This window comes from Notolabrus celidotus, chromosome 1, assembly GCF_009762535.1.
Source record: "Notolabrus celidotus isolate fNotCel1 chromosome 1, fNotCel1.pri, whole genome shotgun sequence".
In the NCBI taxonomy this organism is placed as follows: domain Eukaryota; kingdom Metazoa; phylum Chordata; class Actinopteri; order Labriformes; family Labridae; genus Notolabrus; species Notolabrus celidotus.
In genome coordinates, this window is record NC_048272.1 from 37,760,797 (window position 1) to 37,783,209 (window position 22,413).

Here is a 22,413-nt window from a genome sequence, read left to right on the forward strand (position 1 = left end):
CAGTGCATCGATGGTAAAGAAGGCAGCCCTCCTGTGTTCCTGTGGTTTGTTGTGGACCACCTGCTGCCTGAGACGGACTTCACTTAAACAGTTACAACTATTATTATCAGTCATACTTGCATACTAAGGCCAGTTTTGAAAGACTTCTAAAGGAACACTTTAACAAGAACCCTAACATTGAATAACTTCAATGAACACTTATAATTGATTTTAATTTGATGTGATGTTATGTGATGTTTCTTGATATTAATCAATTGGAACGTGTACATAACATCCATTATTATTTGAAATGGTTGTTGTATTTTCTGTTTGTTGTATTTTCTGTTTTTGTATTTTTTGTATATTTTGTATGTTAAGTTTGTTTTATGTGGACCCCAGGAAGAGTAGCTGCTGTGTTAGTGGCAGATAATGGGGATCTGAATAAATGAATAAGGAATAACCATTAAGATAGTTGTTACTTTTAATATTCAATATTCATTATTATCATTGTCAGGGTTGTAATAATGAGTCTGTATTATTTGTTGACATTTTTGCCACATCTGTCAGTCTGTCTGTCCCCCTTTTTCTGTCTCTTCTCTTGGCTGTTCACCAATGAGTCTGGTTCTGCTTGAGGTCTCTATCTGTCAAGACAAAGTTTTTCCTCGTCACTGTTGTCAAGTGCTTGTTCATGGTTAATTAGGTCTCTTTACATTATAAAACAAAGAATATGGCCTAGACTTGATATAACTTTGGCACAATATGAATACAAATTATTCAATTGATTGATTAATTCTTTAACTCCAATTATTTACCATGCAATGAATGGCTGACACATATTTTCTTGCATCACAGTCAGTCAGTAGATCCACATTAAGTGGTGTCATGTTAGACCTGAACACAGAGAAGCTAAGAAGCAGCGTTTGTAACTGACTGCGATGAACTCATATTGGTTAACACTTCAGCTTTTCAAAGAATCAACTGGTGACAGGGGCCTGATGAAACAGCAGGTTAACTCTATAACAAGTTTTAAACATTGAGGCTTTGGCATGAGCCCAGAGGGATCAAGTCAGATTAAAGAGCATACTCATGTTGTCCAAGTCTGACTGAAAAAAAAAAGTTTCTGTTTCCTTTTCCAATCACAAGCAGCCAAAGTTTGAGCTAGTATCAATACATCTGCTCCAGTTCTTTTCAAAGGAAGAGAAAACAGATGTAATAAAGAAGTAAATGAGTAAATATGTACAAAACAATGTAAATTCATTGGTCGATTTAACTGTTTAGAAAAACACAAACTCACAACTCAGTCTTTATTAGCAGACTAACCTGATGGTGAGGGGTTTTGTTCAGAAAAAAATTGAATACAAATTAAATTTGTTTGGCAGCAGATCAACATGGATACATATTTGAAAAATGACATTCTGTGCATGATTTCCAGTCTGTTTATTAAGTTTACAGATGAATTTTTTGAGATACGGAAAGATGAAACAGTCCTCTGTATTTTTCAGTCTGATGATACCAATGGATCACTAAACTTCTCAAACATATTAATGCAATTCTTTATTATTATCATTATTAATAGTAATAATACATTTTATTTGTGGTCACCTTACAAGTGTAACAATAATAACAGACATAATATAAAAAGTACTCTATAAAACAAACAATAAACAATATGAAAAGAACACAATGAATGGAAAGATGAAATGTAATAAAAAAGGTTTATGTGATGTGTTTACAGGGAATATGCAGTTCTAAAGTGTGCAAGTATTGCGAAATATATTAAATACAGTATTATACATTTCTGTAATGGATGATGAAGCCATCTGAAAATAAAATCTACACAGTATCAAAACTTGTTTTCCTATGTTTGGTGAAACAGAATCACACTGAGGGAAAATATATAAAATTGTGCAAAATAGATGCACGATACATCAATAAGTCAATCAATGGATTGAATAGTCTTTAGTAAAACATGGAGCTGTGATTGTGTGACACTATTCATACAGAGCAGACCTAGACCGTTCTTTTTGTGAAATCTTCTCACAGGCACAATTTAACTCATCTCAGCTGAGCACAAGCACTGATGGTTTGGAAACTCTTTTTCTGACAGGCCGAGATCTGGAGCAGATTCTGGCTCAGTGGGCATCAGCCTCCTGCTGTGACTGAGGTGGTTGAGAATTTGAGATGGAGGTGTGAGTTATCTGTTTTGTTGCGAACATGATAACACAAAAGCAAATATACAAATAAGATACGATTGGTCTTTGAAAGATTACATCAAGAAACACATTAGACCAGGAGTTCCCACACTTTTCAGCCTGCGACCCCCAAAATATAGGTGCCAAAGACTTGCGACCCACACTGTCCCTCAAAGTGATTTAATGTGACTTAATTTAGCTGGTCTGCAGAAATTTAGCCTACCTATATGAGCATGTGTCCGTTTCTTGTGCTGTTATGAATGAACCTACTGCTACTGATGCTTTTGATAGTTAACTGTTCAGTAACCCATTTTTACTATAATGGGTAGAATGTACTATTTTTAGGTAACTTAAAAAAAATTCTGGACATCTCACGACCCCCCATTTGTGTCTTGCGACCCTCCATGCTCATCCTTTATCATATTTCCTTAGGCTATAGTTTTCTCATTTCGCCTCTTCTGCCTCACACTGTGTCTGATATCATCGATGAGATGTTCATGTGATTGTTGTTTGCAGCCCTCTTGGCGTGTTAAAGTGAAGATTAAGAAGTGGTATGTTAGCTCTGTGTCCTCACTATGATGCGAGTTGGAATAATTGTCCCATAAGTTCCTGTTCCTATAATTTCATGTAGTCTACTGAGTTTAAAGGAAGCAAAAATTAGTTGTGAAAGTTTGAAAAAAAAAAAAAGGGAAATTGTGAAATATAATTAAGAAGATAATCTTCTTTATTTTTTTCAACATTAGGGATAGGGAAAACGTCCTGCAATGATAAATAGTTCTATGGTTTTAGAGATAGTCGTTTTCATATTTTTAAAACCCAAAGAGAACTTACCCTGATGCTCTGGAGGATCTGTTTTAATCATATGATTTGAACTCTGGGCCTAAGCAGCAATCCCTCTGCAGCTCGAACTGTCTGAAAAAATGTTTGTAATATTATATGTTAAAAAAAAATGTGTCGAAAGTGTCATCCTATCACATCATTTGAATGGCTGTATCAGAGACATCAGTAAAACAATTACATGTATTGATTTCCTGATGATATGAAAATATGTCCAACCTGCGATTCCCTGGAAACGACATGCATGTAAACACACCTTCTTCCATATAATGGGTAGAATGTACTATTTTTAGATAACTTAAAAAACTTTAAAAAAAAATCTGGACATCTCACGACCCCCCATTTGTGTCTCGCGACCCTCCAGGGGGTCCCAACCCACACTTTGGGAACCCCTCCATGAAAGCAAGGGTTTGAGAAATAATTTGAATCCCTTATTTAACAAAAATGTATTATCTCATTATGAATAATATCCTTTACCTTCAATAACCAGAATCCATAAATATGCAGATATTTTATTTCAAAATAATGGCTGTAGGATACAGAGTACTTCCTATACCTCACTGATAACTCCATTCTCAGTGAGCCTAGAGGTTCTGGGTTCTAGCATCACACATGTGCTCTTTGGTTGGTTTTATTTAATCTTATTTATTTATTCAACCTTTATTTAACCAGGGTAGTTGCACTGAGGTTAAAGATCTTTTTTCAAGAGAGACCTGGCCAAGACAGTCAGCAGCAAAAACACAAAGTTACAGACACACAGAGAACCGAAGAACAATTTACAAGCACAACGCTTGTCGCTGAAAAAGCAGTTACCGAGGAGGCAGTTGTAACAAGGTACACTAAAACCAACTACATCCTGAAGATTCTACTTCAAGGTCTTTCATTTAACATTCAAAAACATTAAGTGACATCAGCTCCTTGAGTTTCATGCTATTCTGCAATAACTTCCAGGCTGAGGGCGCAGAATACAAAAAAGCCCTATTCCTCATTTCTGTTCGAGCTTTTGGGACAGAAAGCATTAAAAAGAGCGCAGTAAATACTGTCCAGCACTTTTCTGCAAGATAAAAGTGCAGAGCTAGTGTGGCAGCAGACCAAGAATTGCCTTATAAAAGAAAATGGACCAATGGACCAACCTACGAGTCGCCAGAGACGGCCAATCCAACCTGGGAGTACAACTCACAACGGTGAGTCAGAGCTTTACAGTTAATATGATCCTCAAGGAAGCATGGTGAGCTGCATCAATCATGTGAAGACACTGAGCTGAGACATGCATGTACAAAAGATCACCATAGTCAAGAAACTGCATAAAAGCTGCAGCAACAAGATTTGTTTTGAAAGTAAAAACTCAGTTTAAGCCTCAGCTGTCTCACAAAGTACAGCACATGTTGTTTCAAATTAAGGGAGTCATCTATCAAGATACCCAGGTATTTGTAAGAGGTAACAACCTCTATCTCATTTCCCTCTGCAGAGTGTTCCAAATGTACTATGTCACAGATTAAAACTTGTACACCAAGGGGTTAAACTTAGATTTGATTGAACACAGAGACACTCACCTCCTCAGTATAAAGTGTGAGAACATCAAACTCTGCACAAAGCTAATTCTGCACAGTTGGCCTCAAACAGAGGTTACAACAAGCAGGACACGTTTTTCAGTGCTGGGAGACTTTGAGACACTCTTTTAAAGAAATAGAGACATGATTAATTCAAGAGCACATAAGGAAGCAGTGTCAAGTGTAAATAAGGTCAGTGGTTTCAGGAATGTTTCTAGAGTTTTGCATTTCATTAGGTTGGTAAATAAACAGGTGAAGAAGCATTAGGATACAGAGATGGGATTCTCAGGAAGGGAGAGCACAATCAGGGGCGTTGCCAGGAATTCTGGGCACCCTGAAACGATATCTCAGTGGGCCTCATCACCACAGCCAACCCTACAAAATATAAAATTGCTGCTGCAATACTGGTTTATTTGCATTAGACAAAAATATATGCTTAAAACTATCCTGGTTAACTGACTCAAATCTAAGCTACATTCCAATATATATTCTATTTTTTTGCAATTTCTCCAAATGTAACTGCACAATATTGACCTTCAGACTGTCCACCTCTTTAAACAAGATTATTTGAATCCAAGTGACTTGTTGAATAACAACAAGGGGACATTATTTGGTATAATCTAACCTCATGAAATATAATAAAACTCCAAAACCTACAGATTCAGCCACACTTGATGCTATGAAAATATGACAATTTCCCACTCTAGGCATGAGACGCGCATCTCACGGAGACGGAAAGAAACTCCAGAGAGGAATTCTGAATGTTTATTTATTTATTCAGACAATTTTAGTTTTCTTATTGCAGTTATAACAAAACAAAACAAAACAAAAGAGTTGTAGAAAACACATTTTATTTCAGGCCCATTAAGGGCCTCCCTCCTTACTTGGGCCCTAGGTGATCAGTCCCACTTGTCCCCCCACTATGATGCCCCTGATCACAATGATTATGTACCTCTTAAGTACCTGTACAAAGAAGCTCTGGAAGTGGTAGATATATATTAAGGGCTCTCACTGGCAAGGTATCTGGAATTAGCTAAACAGCAAATTTATTAATTTTGTAAATTTTTATGTTTTTCCAATAGAAGCAGATAGTATTATTATTCTACAGAAGAGGATTGGGGCCACTGGAAAAAAATGAAGGTCCAATATATTTTCTTTATAGTTATTCTGAGAAAAAAAAGTCTGAATTCTGATTGTAATCTCTGAATTCTGATTTTTTTTCCTCCGAATTCTGACTTTTTTCTCAGAACAATAATAAAAAAAGAATACATTGGACCTTTTTTTTTCAGTGGCCCTAATCCTCTTTCCCATTCTGTGTAAACGTATAAATTTTAATTTTTTACCAAAGAGAATTAATTATTGTCCTCTGGCAGGGAATCTTTCAGCAGCTTCAGCAGTGACCACCAGGGGGAGACATTTCAACAGTGACAAGTATTCCAACTGAAGATGACAACACACACTTGAAGCAAACAATTCATCTGAACGTCTTTAGCAAATCCATTGTTGAACCTTAAAGTTGTTCCTGCACAAAAAAGTTATTTTTTAGTTGTTTTTTTTTTTACAGAAAAAGTCAGAATACTTCATTGACTCGGCATATTTTAGATTTAAATACAGTACTTAAATCTGCAACTAAAGAGACACACCCTTTGAAAACTGAATATGACTGATTTATGTGTAAGTCTTTTATTAATTATAATGCGGTATATGACCAAAGACATTTGTATTAACAAGGAGATGGGTTGCTCCATATGCCAGAAGTGCTTTTGTTATCTTCTGAAAAAAGCTAATTGTGTCAAGGTCATTACTACTATTTGAATATTACAAACCATAAAAAATACCCCGAGAGGTCTTAAACTGAATTTAGAATAAGAGGCTCCATGGTAATAAAAATGACAATTCTGAACATGAGTCCAGGGTCTTTATTCAGATTTGTTGGAAGCTTTTTAAAAGTATGCTCATCCTTTATCATGTGATTGTTGTTTGCAGCCCTCTTGGCGTGTTAAAGTGAAGATTAAGAAGTGGTCTGTTAGCTCTGTGTCCTCACTATGATGCGAGTTGGAATAATTGTCCCATAAGTTCCTGTTCCTATAATTTCATGTAGTCTACTGTGTTTAAAGGAAGCAAAAATTTGTTGTGAAAGTTTGAAACAAAAAAAAAGGGAAATTGTGAAATATAATTAAGAAGATAATCTTCTTTATTTTTTTCAACATTAGGGATAGGGAAAACGTCCTGAAATGATAAATAGTTCTATGGTTTTAGAGATAGTCGATTTCATATTTTTAAAACCCAAAGAGAACTTACCCTGATGCTCTGGAGGATCTGTTTTAATCATGTGATTTGAACTCTGGGCCTAAGCAGCAATCCCTCTGCGGCTCGAACTGTCTGAAAAAATGTTTGTAATATTATATGTTAAAAAAAAATGTGTCGAAAGTGTCATCCTATCACATCATTTGAATGGCTGTATCAGAGACATCAGTAAAACAATTACATGTATTGATTTCCTGATGATATGAAAATATGTCCAACCTGCGATTCCCTGGAAACGACATGCATGTAAACACACCTTCTTCCAATGCATCAAACATGCAGGCAAAGAACATCTTTACGCATGAATCTGAACGGTGTGTTTCACTCACTCAATGTTTTGATTATTATTTTATATGTACCTGAAAACCTGAGCGTCATGTCTTGCATTTGTTGGTCGTCATCATCTTCATCCTCATCTTCAAACTGATGTCCTATAACTCGCAAAGACATCAGCAGGGTGGCCTATTTAAAATCTTGGTCCCTTCAGGCCCTTATTTTCTTCCCTTTTGCATATAAATCCATGCTAGACAAGTGCAGCTTTGCATTCAACTTTGGTTCAGTGAAGGCAGCGAGCAGACAAACCCTGAGGAGGTGGAGCTACGACGAGACTCATAAAACCAAAAGCTTATTCCTCATCTCACTGCCAAGGTGACGCGCACAGCGGCTGACTAATAGCTTCTTACCTCCGTGGCCCAGCAGCGAGGTGGCATGAACACGGCCGGGCTCGGAAGTTTTGGGTCCAAGTTTTTTTCTCGGATCCAGTGCTCTTCTCCAGAAAGAACCAAATCTGCCCAGGAGTGGCCTAATGCGTAAAAGCCAACGAAGACGCAGAGACGCGCAGAAATATCGGCTTCCTGTGCGTGATATTCTGCTTGATCCAGACCCTGAGGATACCTTTGATTTACAGTCTTGATCTCTGGACTAAAAAGACTCTACAGCGGGAATATGACAGCTCGTTCGGGCCACTGAAGGAGTGGTTATCGGTAGTCGCTTGCTGTTTGTTGAAGTGACCGCACAGCCACACTATGCAGCATCATTTGGACATGGGGGCGCATTACTATCCTCCAGAACTTCACCCCGACCATAGAACTCATCGCTACAGGAGTTTCATGATAGAGGAGATCCTGACTGATCACCCGGAGCACAAAGTGTCTGCTCCGGCAGGAGAGTTCCTTAAATTCGGGGTGCATGCGCTCCTGTCCACGCGGCCTTTCCATAACCAACTGGGTAAGAGAGAACGAGTCTGTGGTGCCATGCTGGTAAAATAATAATAACAGGTTGCCTTTTAATACAAGAGATTATCAATGCTAATGATAAATTGGAATTCAAATGTTCAGTCATTTTATAAATGTTACTTTTCTGTTGATAAAGAGCATTTATAGAAATATCACGTCAGCTTTTGTTCCATGTAAAACTATTTATAGAAACGGAAAATAGCGTACTGTTTGCAATGGTAAAGCGAACATTTGATAGTTCTATTATCTACTTAATCGAGCAAAGAAAGAAATAGATCCCCCCATTTTGTGAAGTCGTGGAGTTTTAGCCTTTTTATTTATTGAGAAAAAAAACTCAGGGCAACAAACAAGATCTAATACTCCAATTTAACATCGGCCCTGTTTTAGCTCTATGCGTAAAATTGCGTAAAATCAAGTTTCATGATCAGCAGGTTAAAATGAAAAAATGTATAGGCCAATTCAAGTATGAACCTATTTTATTTTGGAGGTTAAAATAATAACAGATACATTATGAATGCCTTTTTCTTCATAATGCAGCATATGAACCGATTCCTGCATCCACTCTCAGGCTTTTATTTCTGCTCATCATTTTTTCCATCATAATCTTCAATGTGTGTCTGTCTGTCAGATGCGTTTTATTAGTTCATTGTTAAATCAAACGAGGTGGAAAAACATACTAAATCTATAACTGAAAATACCTTAATAAATGACACAAACAGCAGTGTTGTCTAATAATATGACACTACATCGTGTTAAGATTTTCCTCCCATCATGATGATAAAGCTCCATTATTCTTGCTCTTTAAAATCAGTCAGCATGTTACTTTATTCTAAATGTGTCATGAACATTTAGTCTGCCCTGTCTGCAGCAGGTGATGCATTATGGGTCTAATGCGGCAGTACGGCCCTCATTTTGACCTGAGATTCTGATTATAGTTTGACTTTGATTCCATTGTGCCTTCAGAGACAGTCTCATCTCACACACTGTTTGTGTAATCAAATTGCTGTTCATTTGCTGAGTGTCGGTTCACTGACAGGCTACCTGCTGCTCCCCGAGACAACAGTGTCAGTTCTCCTCCATGAACCTGTCCAAACCTGCTAAAACAGCACCTTAATCTCAAACCTTCATGTGTGTGTCTTTGTTCATTCTCGGTCACTTTAGTGCTCAAAGCCGACCAGACAAGCCTCCTCAAGTTCCCCATCTCCCCACTGTCCTGCTCGCTGGGCCCCTCGCTCGGCTCCCCGCTGCTGTCCGGGGCTCCGGGCCTTCAGGTCGGCGCGGCGTCACACCACCTGCCGCTGGACCTGCATCTCCGCGGGAAGCTGGAGCACGGACTGGAGCACGGAGGCAGCAAGACGAAGAAGGGCCGCAGGAGCCGCACCGTGTTCACCGAGCTGCAGCTCATGGGCCTGGAGAAACGCTTCGAGAAGCAGAAGTATCTGTCCACGCCCGATAGGTGAGTTTACTGCCTGTTAGCAGGGCTGTAGGGGGGAGGGGGGGGACTTCACATCAGAGCATAAGCATATTAAACCAGGAAAAAAAGAGTCAGAGTCAGAGTCGTTATTTCGTTATGAGTTAATTTATTTCCTCTTAACTATTTCATATAAACAAAACAGGCTGGAAGAAATTAAAAGCTGCTTATTGAAGATTTTTTACACTCAAGTCTTCAAATGTTGCAATAAGTCTTTTTACACTTGACATGACCTCAGTGCTGATTCCAGGTTATCCTTGATTACTGTAGAAGTGGGCTTTATGATGCACAATAAAATTATTGCATCAGTCATAATTAATACCACCAGCATCCCTTCTTACTTACTTTAATGACTATAAGTTCAACAATTACTGATGATCTTTGTCTCAGACATGCATTAACAAACACTGATATCCAGTTTACATGTTTGGTGTTGTGTTTCCTCCTCACAGAATAGACCTTGCTGAGTCGTTGGGTCTCAGTCAGTTGCAGGTGAAAACATGGTACCAGAACAGAAGGATGAAATGGAAGAAAATTGTAAGTAGACTTTGAAAATAATGAATATAATTTTTTTTTTTTTTTAATTTTTATGTCTCATTTGATAATGATGAATAATAGTAGCCACTTGTATGTGTCTAACATGTTGCTGGGTTATAAAAGTGTAGCCTTAGAACTAAAAATGTAACTAGTTAGTGATAGAGAAAAAGAAGAAAAACAATTAGAATATTTCTCTGTTTTATTTTCAATTAAAAGTTATTGGAAACAGTTTTGTGGAGAGGATTAGCTCTGACTTAGACTAGCTGCAGACGGGCTGAATTAGCTGACAAGTCAAAAGGTCCTCAGACTGTTAAACAAACTCTGAAGAAGGTTATATGAATTTGTTATCCTAATTTTTGTTCCATGTAAGTAAGAAACAACAAAGTATAAATTAAAACTTGGTCTGTGCTGTCACTTTGGATTGTAACATTCACCAATAAGAGGTCATGTACGTCACCTTTCTTTCTACTGTGAACTTACACCTGTCCTTACTACCTTTATTCCACCTGCAGGTGCTGCAGGGAGGAGGCCTGGAGTCTCCGACCAAACCAAAAGGCCGCCCAAAGAAGAACTCCATCCCCAGCAGTGAGCAGCTCTCTGAGCAGGAGAGATCTGCTACTGAGGCCGACCCTCAGTCAGAAGGCTCCAGCTCCCATCCAGAGAGCGCCCAGGAGGAGTGACCCAGCCGCAGCCCTGCAGAACTCTGACTGTGTATGCAGAACTCTGGGACTGTCAGTTTGTATCTCTTGGATGGGGGCACGTCTGAAAAAAAAAAAACATTGAGAGGATGCTCCTGAAGCTGGACCCCTCACCCAGACTGCAGAGACACTCAGGCCCTGCAGAGACCTGAACTGTTACAGCCCTGTGTCTATGTCGTAGCCCTCTGTGCATTCCCTCACGATGAACTCGCTGCTGTTGAGGAGGGAACTCAAACTTTGCAGTAGGTCTGACCTTTATATTCTAAGGATCCACTCTCACTCGTCTGTTCTGCATTCCTTTTGTGTAACTATGCTGTTTAATTATTAAATATATTTTCACTAATACTGCTCTCTGTTTGTTATTCAGGGCACGGTCAGCTTTTTATCCAGTGCATGATGATAGTATAGCATAGAGGCTTGTCATCTGTCACACACAGTCATAGCTCAGGACCTAATATGGTCACATACCTTCATTTATGAATTCCTCTCATATTTCTCAGCCTATAAATCAAACACCACACATTAGAAAATAAAACAGTGAGAGAGAAAAGAGAGAGCGAGAGAGTCACTAATGCAGCAGGCTTTGTTGCATTGTCTCATGCAAAGAGATGAAAAGCAGGCGGGCAATCAAACAAATGTCCACAGGAGGATAAATTAAGGTTCTTAGAGAGATTAGCAGGAGACATGCAGCACATGTTAAAACACAGATTAACACATTTTAACTGTTCACTTGAGGCAGAGTCCGTTAAAGGAGCGTATGAACATGCAGAGAAAAGAATATGAATTCTTCTCATTTTCATTTTCATATTTTTTTCTGAAATCCTTTTTGATTTCCTGCTGCAGGAAAAGACAATACGTTGAATATTTACATGAGGTGTGGTGTATAGCCATCCTATTTGCTTACTTGTTCTAAGATTTTAGGATGAGCCACAAGCTGCCAAGTGGAGCGTGTTGTTATAGTTTTGTGTACAGCAACATGGCCACAGCTCGGTTTTAATTAAATCCAAACTGTGTATTAAATGCCAGTTAAATATTCTATCAAATATAAAATACAATCTTAAAGTCAGTGAATTGACTTCCACGTAAAGAATGCACGCTCCTTAGCGCGCATGCGTGTGCGCTTCTGTGGTAACATAAACCTTAATTTCTTTCTTGTGTTGTTTGATTTCTCAGTGTATAGTTATATAATTTATGTTATTATATATACTTTCTTATCGGTCAGGACTCGCCGTGTGATTTTCTGAAAGCATTGTGATATTTCCTGGATGTTTAAAAACACTGGTTGTTGGGTTGGAAGAGCATATTCCATTCCCTCTGTATAAAGAAGACACTTCAATGTGACTGACATGAAAAAGGGGGATTTTGTCTAATTATGTTCAAGAAAATGTCGTGACTATTCCACAAACTGAGACTAAGACGCAGTTTGATTTGATGTCTGGTCACTTTTTAAGCTCTGACGCGTTCAGGCTCGGTTGGACAAATCAGAATTATTGCAGCTAAATGTTATTATTGTTGCTTCATCCGACAATGAAAGATGAATTGATAATCAGTGCTTGTGGAGTCTTTTAACAGCCTGTCTACATTCAGAGACCAGATTCATATTGTCCAGGTCTGTACGTTTTATTTCGCCTGAGCAGCTTCACATGACTGAGTTATTCATCTGAAGGAGAGAACGGATTTTATTTATTTAAAGGCCTTACCTCGTTTTTTGTTTTTTTAAATAATACTTTATTTTTTTATTTTATTTGACAAGGTCTTAATGTAGTCCAAATGGAACTGACAGGAATATGAAATCTCTAAATTATAAAGGCGGTAAATCTTTGGAAATTCCCCTTTATGTTCCCTTCATGTCACTCGATGTTTGATGTGGTTTCTGCTTCATGCAGGTAGGCGCGCGTGAGGCCTTTACTTTGTGTGTGAAGTGTCTGTCCCTTTAAGATGCCATGGCCCTTCACGTGAACGCATCTTGTTGACTGTAAACCGTCGAGGCCCGCTCCTGTGCTCTGTCATCACATCTCACAACAGCTCTACGTGTGTGTGTGTGTGTGTGTGTGTGTGTGTGTGTGTACGTGCGTACGTGCGTGAAATGCGGGTTTAACACTAGCTTTATTACACGCGGATCACTGAGCACAGCGGACTGATGGGGGCTTTAGATTCCTAAAAACACTCTGCTGGAGTGATGCAAACTGTGTCACTGCTCTGCAGACAACATCACACGTTATAAATAAAAAGGTTTTTTTTTTACAGTTAATTGTTAACAAGGAGTCATACAACGTGGGTCACAAGTACAAGTAATTTAAAATTCATGATAAAACATTTTTTCTCTGTTGAAAATAGATTTTTCTTCCTGGAATTTTAAAATACTTTTTATTCCATGTCCTATTGTTTATTAATGCGTAGTCCTTTTTCTAATGAATGAAAGTTAAATATTGTGGTCTTATGGACGCGCGACTGCAATGAAAAATAGAAGATCCACATTATTCGAATAAGTCAAGTCAAACTTTATTTATATAGAACATTTTAAAACTACCGCAGTTGTATAAGCTTAAAACCAAAATATCAATAAAAAATACTATTAGTTAAAAAGAATAGATATTAAAAATAAAATAGATAATAAGATAACATAAAGGCAAAAAGAGCCCGACAACCGTCTTTAAACAAGCCGAATTATTCAAATGACAAAATACCTGTGAATCAAACAGCCAGTTTTACATTCACATAGTTACTTTAATTTTTATTCAGCTATAAAACGATCATTTGATCTTGTGTGAGTGAACTCAGCAGGCATACTGCTTTTTTTTTTATCTCTGTAACATCACCGGAGACAAGATTCTTCACTGGACGATATATATAGGCTAACCTTTTTTTTTTTTATTAGTGATTTTCGTGATTGACAAATATGCAAAGGACAGTTTACAAAGTTGTACAAAACACATGACACGGAACAGCGGAAAAACTAATAGAAAGTATACTGGTAAAGAGTTTAAGGCATTTCAACAAAGTTCAGATGACTGCTGTAAGATAATAATAATAATAATAATAATAATAATAATAATAATAATAATAATAATAATAATAATAATAATAATAATAATAATAATAACATAATATATAATTATATGACAGTAGCAATTGGAAAGTTGTCAGTTCAAAACTGAGGGGGTAAGAGAAGGAGCAAGCACAAAATAATAATACAAAAAATAAAATGTACTTTTTAAGTAGGCTACATCATAAAAACAAAAATGTTTGAATATTTTAGCTTGATCCAGTTGTGTTTACATTTATTTTAAATTTTGTATCTCACAAAATAATTTAAAAAATACAGATGCATCACACAGATCGAGAAAAAGTAAGATCTCAGCCTCACAACGACACAAACACAAAACAGGCTACGTCAAAACAACACACATGAACAGAGGCCTTGCAAACAGGCAAAAAAATAACCCAAAAGAGAATGATGATCATAAATAAAAATAATAAAGAGAAGACCAGGCGTGAATTGTATTTCCTGTAAGGACATTTTAACTTGCAAGTGTGAGTCTGTTTATGTTTATGCTTATTTATTTGCAGAATAAAAAAAAATCCACACAAAAAAGGAAGAGGCAAAAAACTGAGAGAGCTTATTTGAAGCCTCCACCCAAATAATTTTCTAATATCAAAAATTAATTAAAAATACTAAATTGACACACATAAAGTGTAATAAGGAGTCATATATGTATTTGAACAATAGTAGAAATTGTGTTCTACATGTTCTTTTTCAACATTTTCAGCCTTTACTTATAAAAAAAAAAAAAATTTCAGCCAAACTTTGTGAACAAAATATTTATTTCTGTTCTGACAAACTACAAAACCGAGAGACTCTCAAAGCTGCAATGATTTTAAAACATTTTTCTTTTAAAGCAAATATTCTTCACAATGACTTTAATGTCCTTTATTATAAGAAATGCTATTGAATCATAAATATGATATTTAAGTCCAGCATGAATCTGGAAAATGTGTTTAAAATGAGAAATGAAAACTCAGAATTTGATCCAGACTTTGTTGACTACGTCTTAAGCAACTCATCCACTGCTCACTACAGAGCTGAAAGTTTAAATGTGTCACAGACTGCGCAGTGTAACATGTGCCTCTCTGTATTTTAACCCTGTCTGTTCTCCACAGGCTGCGTTTTGAGCCTGATGACCTTGAGGTTAAGGTGTTGTCCTTGAAGCTGGAGTGTGTGGGATCAATAAGCAGCTGGCTCATAATGTGGCAAACATGAGCGCTGATGTCAGCACGTCTGAAAGTGCTGTAAACACAGGAACAAAGCGAGAGCACCGAGATCATTCAGGCAGAGGAAACAGGTCTTAAAGAAGTCCTTGATACCAACACTGCAAGTCTTTATCTCCTGGCCGACATAGGATGGACACGATTTAGTGCTGGAAAAGTTTTAGTTTGCATCAGCACACATTGTAATGCAACTTTTTTTGCAGGATGCCTGCTTTTTATTGTCTTGTACGCTATTCTCTCTCTTAATAAATGTAAAGACCTGCTGTGTCGCCTGATATTCATCCTCTTTGAGCCTCACACTTAAACTATTTTTAATGGCTATAATGAGCTCCAACTCTCATTAAGCTGAATATTTTGAATTATTGCATGAATGACAAGCCCAATCCCCCCAAAACCATGAAACCTACTTCATTATATTTACGGCCTATTAGTTTCACTCAGCAGAAAAAGCAGACAGTGATACCTCAAAGGATAAAAAGCTCTCTAATAATTTTCACTGGCAGCTCTTTTCAAAAATTACAGATCCTAGATTCTTTAAATTCCTGCTAATCATCCGCAGCATCATCTTTTTTCTGAGTGCACCTCTGTTTTACACGGTGGTCTCAAACTTAACAGCTCTCAGTTTCAGCTAAAGATCCACATCTGTGGCTCACGCGCACACACACACACACACACACACACACACACACACACACACACACACACACACACACACACACACACACACACACACACACACACCAACCATCATCATCATCCAAGTAAATGGCTAATCAGTCCTCTCCCAGAATGTCAAATGTATGTCAGGGCTTAATCATATGCAGATTAATGACAGGTTAACGTAAACACAGGGCAGAGCTCAGGTTGGCAAAAGAGTCCCGGCAATAAGAAAGAAAAACAAGAGCACATTTTGGGAATACATTTATGACTGTTGTCAGTTTGTAAATGGAAAAAGGTGACTGTGTGAGGTCGGTGCAGATTAAAGCTGCAGCCGGCTGCACGATGCAGACTTCATCCACGTGCACATCCTCTCTCCTGGGCTTTGAACGGCTCGAGTGTTGGACAGCAATGACTTCCGACATAAATTACAATCAGGAGGAAGAGTCAGCCGCCAGGAATCTGCAGATTCGCAACATCTAGACTCGGTGTAATTTAATCATTAAGGGGACCCTTTGTGGTGGCATGATAGTGCTCTGGTGCTAGCAATGAGAGGTTGACCCCAATTTCTGAGCTTGGGTGTTTATAGAGTCAAAAGGTCTGTGCTTAGACGGAGCCCATGCAGGCTGGGGGTCTGTGAGGGGGGGCCCAGCGTCCGCCCGGCCACGCACAGGAGAATTTCTCCACGATTAAAGAGCCCCTGATTAATCTAACGTATGTGCCAAAAGTGCACATGCGGCGTATGATCCCAATTAGACTGAAACCCAACTCTGAGCAGGACCAGCTCCACATTAGCTCTGCCATTCTTCTCTTTGTTTTCACTGGACGCTCCCCGACAACATGCCTGCTTTCACAACCAAGATCGTTACAAATCCTGCTTGTGGGGATCTTTCTGACTGAGTGATGTTGAGGTTAAATGAGATTTGTTATCATTGCTCAATATGTTACCCAAAGAAATGCAGGCGGGGGGTTAGAGAGTAAACAAGCAGAGAGATACTTTCTGAAGGAGCCCACGAAGATGGAGCGGACATGGCTGAGTCCACTCAGGGGAAACACTGAGGAGAGAACTGCTCGATTAAATGTCATTATTAATATCACCAATCACATCGTTGGGAATGAAGTGCTTAACAGTGTTGTATAAACAGTTAAAGGTTTAATTGACTTCTTGTGAAAGTCACTCATGATACTCAGTTAACCTCACATCGATGGAGCCTATTGATTTGTGTTTACAGCATTAACTTTGCTGATTTGATTCACTCTGACTTCTCTCATCGACCTACAGAAAGCAGCTGTTTTCAGGGACAAAGCTAACTTCATGTAATAGCTGATGGCTTCAGTCGAGACGCAGCTGGTGAAAAAAACTTCTAACACTAAAAAAACTTTTACCTCAGAGAGTCGAAGGTGAGGACTACACAATCCTAATGAATTTTAAACAGACTTGAATTCATTGGGTCAACACTACACTGACTGCTTATTGCCCTGTGTGTAAATAAGCAACTGTTAGCGAGCATGTTTACAAAAGCAACTTTGTACTTGATAGTCTGCTGCTCTCATGTGATAATTATAAACCTCTATGTTACTCCAGTCTAAAAATATGAGTCCAATACGGAAGTGTTATAAACTGCAGTTCATCAAGGATCCGCTTGAGGCTGGCTCCAGAAGTACTGGAGGTCACATACACATGAATGGGAAAAAGCCGATCTTTACAGCAGAAATAAACATGTTTACAGTCTGGTACAAAAGACGAGTGTAGTCTGGATAGCTCATTTCTCGATCGGCACACACTGTACAGGGGGGGAATTTTTTTCTAACGCGGCAATTTCGAAGATATTGTGATTACTAGTCTTCCAATGAGAGGCACAGCTGCTTTCGGGAACACTGTAGCTGTTGGCTAGGAGGCTCAAAGCCCGCCTGTTTGCGTCACACTGGCTCGACAGCAGCAATACGGCTGCCGCCGATGATTGGCCTCAAAACAGCTCTTCAAAAACAGATGGGTGACGTCACGGATACTACCTACATATTTTATACAGTCTATAATGTTACTCTAAGGTAGGTCCTGATCATAGTCTGTACAAATAATGGACGTAGTATCCGTGATGTCACCCATCTGTTCCTGAGCGCTGTTTTGAAGCCAATCGTCGGCGGGAGCCATATTGGAAATGTTGAACTCAACATAACTTAGTATGATGTAAAGAGGCGGGATTTGAGCCTCCTAGCCAACAGCTATGTGTTCCCGCCTGTCAATCAAGTCAGTCATGTCCTTATTTGGGCAAAAACTCATAAGTTTCATATTTTGAGACCAGAGGTTGCCGCTTGGTTCTGTTTAAGTGGCAACCTCCGGTCTCAAAAATATGAGTCCAATGCGGAAGTGTTAAAAACTGCAGTTCATCAAGGATCCGCTTGAGGCTGGCTCCGGAAGTACCTGAAACCACATACACACCAATTCAAAAAAGCTGATCTTTACAGCAGAAATAAACATGTTTACAGCCTGGTACAAAAAATGGCTTCAGTCTGAATACCTAATTTCTCTATCTGCACACACTGTACGGGGTCAATTTTTTTCTAACAAAGGTTCAGAGGATATCAAGATTACAAATTTTTGCCCAAATAGGGACATGACTGACTTGACTGACAGGAGGGAACACATAGCTGTTGGCTAGGAGGCTCTAACCCCGCCTCTTTACCTCACACTAAGCTTGGTTGAGTTCAGCGTTAACAATATTGCTCTCGCCACCGACTGGCTTCAAAACATCGCTCAGATGTGTGACGTCACAGATACTACGTCCATTATTTAAACAGTCTGTGGTTCGGATGCAGGACTCAAGCCATGATGGTTACAAACTGCAGTGTCCTTGTTACTCTGGATTGTCAACAAATAGAAATTATGTTATTAGTAGTTTGAAGTTCCCGTGCAACCTCCCCAGGAGAAGTATAATTATGTGCTCAGCTTAATATCACAGTAAGGTAACTGAGGAGTTGTTGTATATGTAATACTTAGCTTAATTCAAAGCCCATTAAGACTACAGAGTAGTAATGAGGGAATACCTGCCAAACTGCAAGATTCCTCCCCAGTCATTGTTTGGATTATTAACCAGTACTTCTCTTTTTGCAACATGATGATTGATCCAGAAGTCACGGTCTCAACATGCTCTCTACATAAAGAATATTTGATGGGTCATTCCCTCAGAAGTTCTGCATTTTGCATAATAATCCGTTATTCTGGTCATAAGCTTCAGTCACACATGACCAGTCCACAGACTCAGCCTGGAATCGCTCAGTGAAGCCGTCATTCGTCATGAGGCTGAACTCTCAGCACTCTGAGTGGGACTTGAAGCGATTTGCCGAGCACCATTTGCAGTTTGAAGTGTCGGGGAATAAAGTCCTCACTGTATCACGCTCTACAAGAACTTATACACAACTTATACCAGAGAGAGGGCACTCACCACCGAGTGCACTTTACATAAATAGCATTTCTGTGACTTCTCAAATCTCAGTCACATTTCATGATTTAGAACGACCAGAGTGAACATGCTGGCAGAATATCAGCCCAGGGGAAAATACATCTCTAATGATTTTATTTATTTATACTCTCTCTCCTCCAGAACGCTCACCCTGTGTGTTTGACCTGTGCTATCAGATCAGCACAACTGGACTGAGAAGAAACATCACAGGAATACCAATGTCAGAATATTTATCATGTTTTCAAATGTCAGGACGCAGCACTTTTAATGGTTAAAGAGTCTCCTCAGATAAATAAACATGGTTCCTCAGGAACCTCATGCAGCTGTGCAGATCATTTCATCAGATTATTTTTCCATGTTTTATTATCTCTCCCTGAGAATGCAATGGAAGCCATCTCTGGCACCACCATGAAGCACTTGTATTTTATTCCTGAGTTCCTGTTTTTGTTTCATGCACATGCAGAAGGATGCAGATGTTGCTGCAGAGGATGCGACACGCATTCCTGACGATGCTGATCACTAATCCACAGGTGGCAGCTATATACTCAGATACTCAATCCTTAAAATCATCATGACAGAACTGATTGATTTCTTTAATCTAATTGGTTCATCTATGAGACCCTAAAGAAAAAAGGTTTGGATATTTTTTTTCTAGATAATATAAGTATTGTGGTAGAATTTCTTTAATTTGTATATCATCTGTCCCTTGGAGTGGACATCAGGTCTTGATAAGTCACAGAATGTAATTATATTATTTCATGGATTTCTGTATTTCTGTTAAGATCTCTGGACATTTCATGAACATTAAAACACTTACATGGTGCGAACACATTAACATATAATTTTAAACTGAATGCACTTTAACTTTAATGCACTTTTAGTTAATATGTTATTCCTTATGTAAATCAAAAGGGTCAATAATTTGCCTGATCAAACGTTTAACTGATTGCATGTGTGTGTGTGTGTGTGTGTGTGTGTGTGTGTGTGTGTGTGTGTGTGTGTGTGTGTGTGTGTGTGTGTGTGTGTGTGTGTGTGTGTGCATGTGTGCGTCATAACGGTTTGTCATACCAAACAGCCCTAACATAACAGAGCCCTAACTTACACATTGCTTCTTATCCATAATGGATGGGGGGGTTTCATCACTTTGTCCCTGCTCTGTTTCCTCAATATCTGTCATGTCCTCCTCTGAGCTTTCACCTTCCTTCTCTGTCTGGCCCTCCTCCACCTCATCTTCTGACAAATCTGACTCTCCCTCCACAATTCTGAGTCAAATCCTCTCACAAAATTCCCCACATCTTAACAACACAAATGAACCACTTCAGCTGTTTTAAAATTGAAATTGTAATTTTACATATTAGTGTAAAAAATCTATTTATTTTATCTTTTAAGAAACATTATTTTCAGAATTATATATTTAAAGAGATAAACTTTATGTACAAGGGTGGCCAAGGTGGTTCATCTTCATTAGTCTGTATGTGTGCAGAGGAGGTTAAAAACAAATGACATAAAGAAAATATTAGTATTTATTTTAATTGTTTATTTAGTCATGCAGAACTTTAGAGGGCGATGTTTTGCATAGTGATAGCGTGTCCCAAGTCAGTACTCATCCCATCTGCAATCAGACTGTTAAACAGCAGCAGTCTCTCGTTCAGTCTCTCGGGTCATTATTTATGATTCACAGCCACAGACTGACTGTAAACATCTCATATTTGAATCACTCTGTGTGCTTTTCATACAATGTTCATATAAACCTGGTGCATTTTTAATGCAATAACATACCTTCCTATCAATTCATAAGATAGAAGAGTAGAAGTGTACAGTGTGTGTATATATATATATATATGTATATACACTGTACACCTGCCTGCCTATCTATCTATCTATCTATCTATCTATCTATCTATCTATCTATCTATCTATCTATCTATCTATCTATCTATCTATCTATCTATCTATCTATCTATCTATCTACCAAGGCAACAGTCCTCGTTGTAGTGGTTGCTGGTTTGACTTCCAACCTCAACTCTCTGCTGCAAGTCATCTCCCCCTCTCCTCTCCCCACATCTTTATCTCTCCTCAGCTTTTCATGTAATAAAGGCAAAAATGCCCAAAAGTATAACTTAACAATTAGAATTTGAATAGAATTGTTGAAGACCTGTTTGATTTTGGATTTAAAAAAGCTCTTGAATCATTATTCCCAGCGTATCGATCATCGTTTGTTTGACCTGATGGAGTTAAAGGTTTCTCCTGTAGGTGTCAGGTGATTTCCTGTCTCACATCACAGCTCTCAGTCCTGCAGCTGTTGGCAGAAGGCATTAGAGGATATAAACAAGAGCCCATCAGCTCCTCTGCTATGATGATGCTCCCCTCTCCGCCCCTCCGTCGGCTCCACCAGCACAGTTTGCAGGAAACGTCAGCGGGCCTGATTGATTTGAGATGGGCGATTCCCTGACTTCATGCTCGTATTTAAAGCAAGACAGCTGTCGGGAGAAATTGAATTCCTGCAGGAGCTGGAGACACACATTTTTTCCATCTGTTTAACGGAGTCGTTGCCTTTTGCGAGACGAGTAAATAAAAAAACATGGCCAAGATGTGGCAGGAGGTCAGTGAAGCCCTCATTATATAGCAATTACAGCGCAAAACCCCTTCCCTTTCAAAATCCAGCTTGAAAGTCAATCCCTCTTTCTAGGGCTTTCCAAAAGCAAGACATGACAGGGCAGCGATCTATCTTTGGTAACAACTCCAAGACTTATGTTACTCATGGTGCACTGCCAAAGAATTTAGCCAGTTGTTCATTTGGTTTCTGTTAAAGATTTCTCTGCAGAAGTTTTCTTTAAGACACAAATGCTCCACCTCAACACGTTTATAGAACATTTCCCCCCAAATAAGGCGAGTTAATGCTTCAGGTTAGAGTGATTGAATATCATTCTCTGACACTGATGATCTTCTTATTGTTTATGAGGAGCTGTTAGCACGTATTATTTACTACAGTGATCTTATCACAGAGCGGTGTGTGTATCTTAATTTTAAAGTTATATTTTTGGGGCTATTTTGGACTTTATTGACGGGACATCTGAAGAGAGACAGGAAATGTGGGGAGTAGAGAGTGGGGTAAGACATGCAGCAAATGGTCCCGACCGGTTGTCGAACCGGGGACCTTTGCAACGAGGACTATAGCTTCTGTATGTGGGGCGCTTAGCCAGCTAGGCCACCAGCTTAA

The 22,413-nt window shown here is 38.7% G+C and overlaps 1 protein-coding gene and 1 long non-coding RNA gene across 2 annotated transcripts; one reads left to right on the forward strand and one right to left on the reverse strand.

Moving 5' to 3' along the window:
- Nucleotides 1-1,807: 1,807 nt before the first annotated feature.
- On the reverse strand, nucleotides 1,808-7,788 carry LOC117817004. The gene is made up of 4 exons (XR_004632071.1): nucleotides 7,225-7,788; nucleotides 6,860-6,940; nucleotides 3,003-3,083; nucleotides 1,808-2,138 (listed from the first exon to the last, which is right to left on the reverse strand). It is a non-coding gene; the product is annotated as an uncharacterized LOC117817004 (long non-coding RNA).
- On the forward strand, nucleotides 7,344-11,115 carry barx1 (BARX homeobox 1). The gene is made up of 4 exons (XM_034689426.1): nucleotides 7,344-8,092; nucleotides 9,262-9,556; nucleotides 10,024-10,108; nucleotides 10,621-11,115. Exons 1-4 carry the CDS (start codon nucleotides 7,891-7,893, stop codon nucleotides 10,786-10,788), a joined length of 750 nt encoding a protein of 249 aa, XP_034545317.1. The 5' UTR covers nucleotides 7,344-7,890; the 3' UTR covers nucleotides 10,789-11,115.
- Nucleotides 11,116-22,413: the final 11,298 nt, after the last annotated feature.

Coding starts and splice junctions, on each gene's coding strand:
- barx1 (XM_034689426.1), top strand. CDS start 7,891: ATGCAGCATCATTTGGACATGGGGGCGCATTACTATCCTCCAGAACTT. Junction 8,093..9,261: donor GCCTTTCCATAACCAACTGG/GTAAGAGAGAAC, acceptor CGGTCACTTTAG/TGCTCAAAGCCGACCAGACA. Junction 10,109..10,620: donor GGATGAAATGGAAGAAAATT/GTAAGTAGACTT, acceptor TTCCACCTGCAG/GTGCTGCAGGGAGGAGGCCT.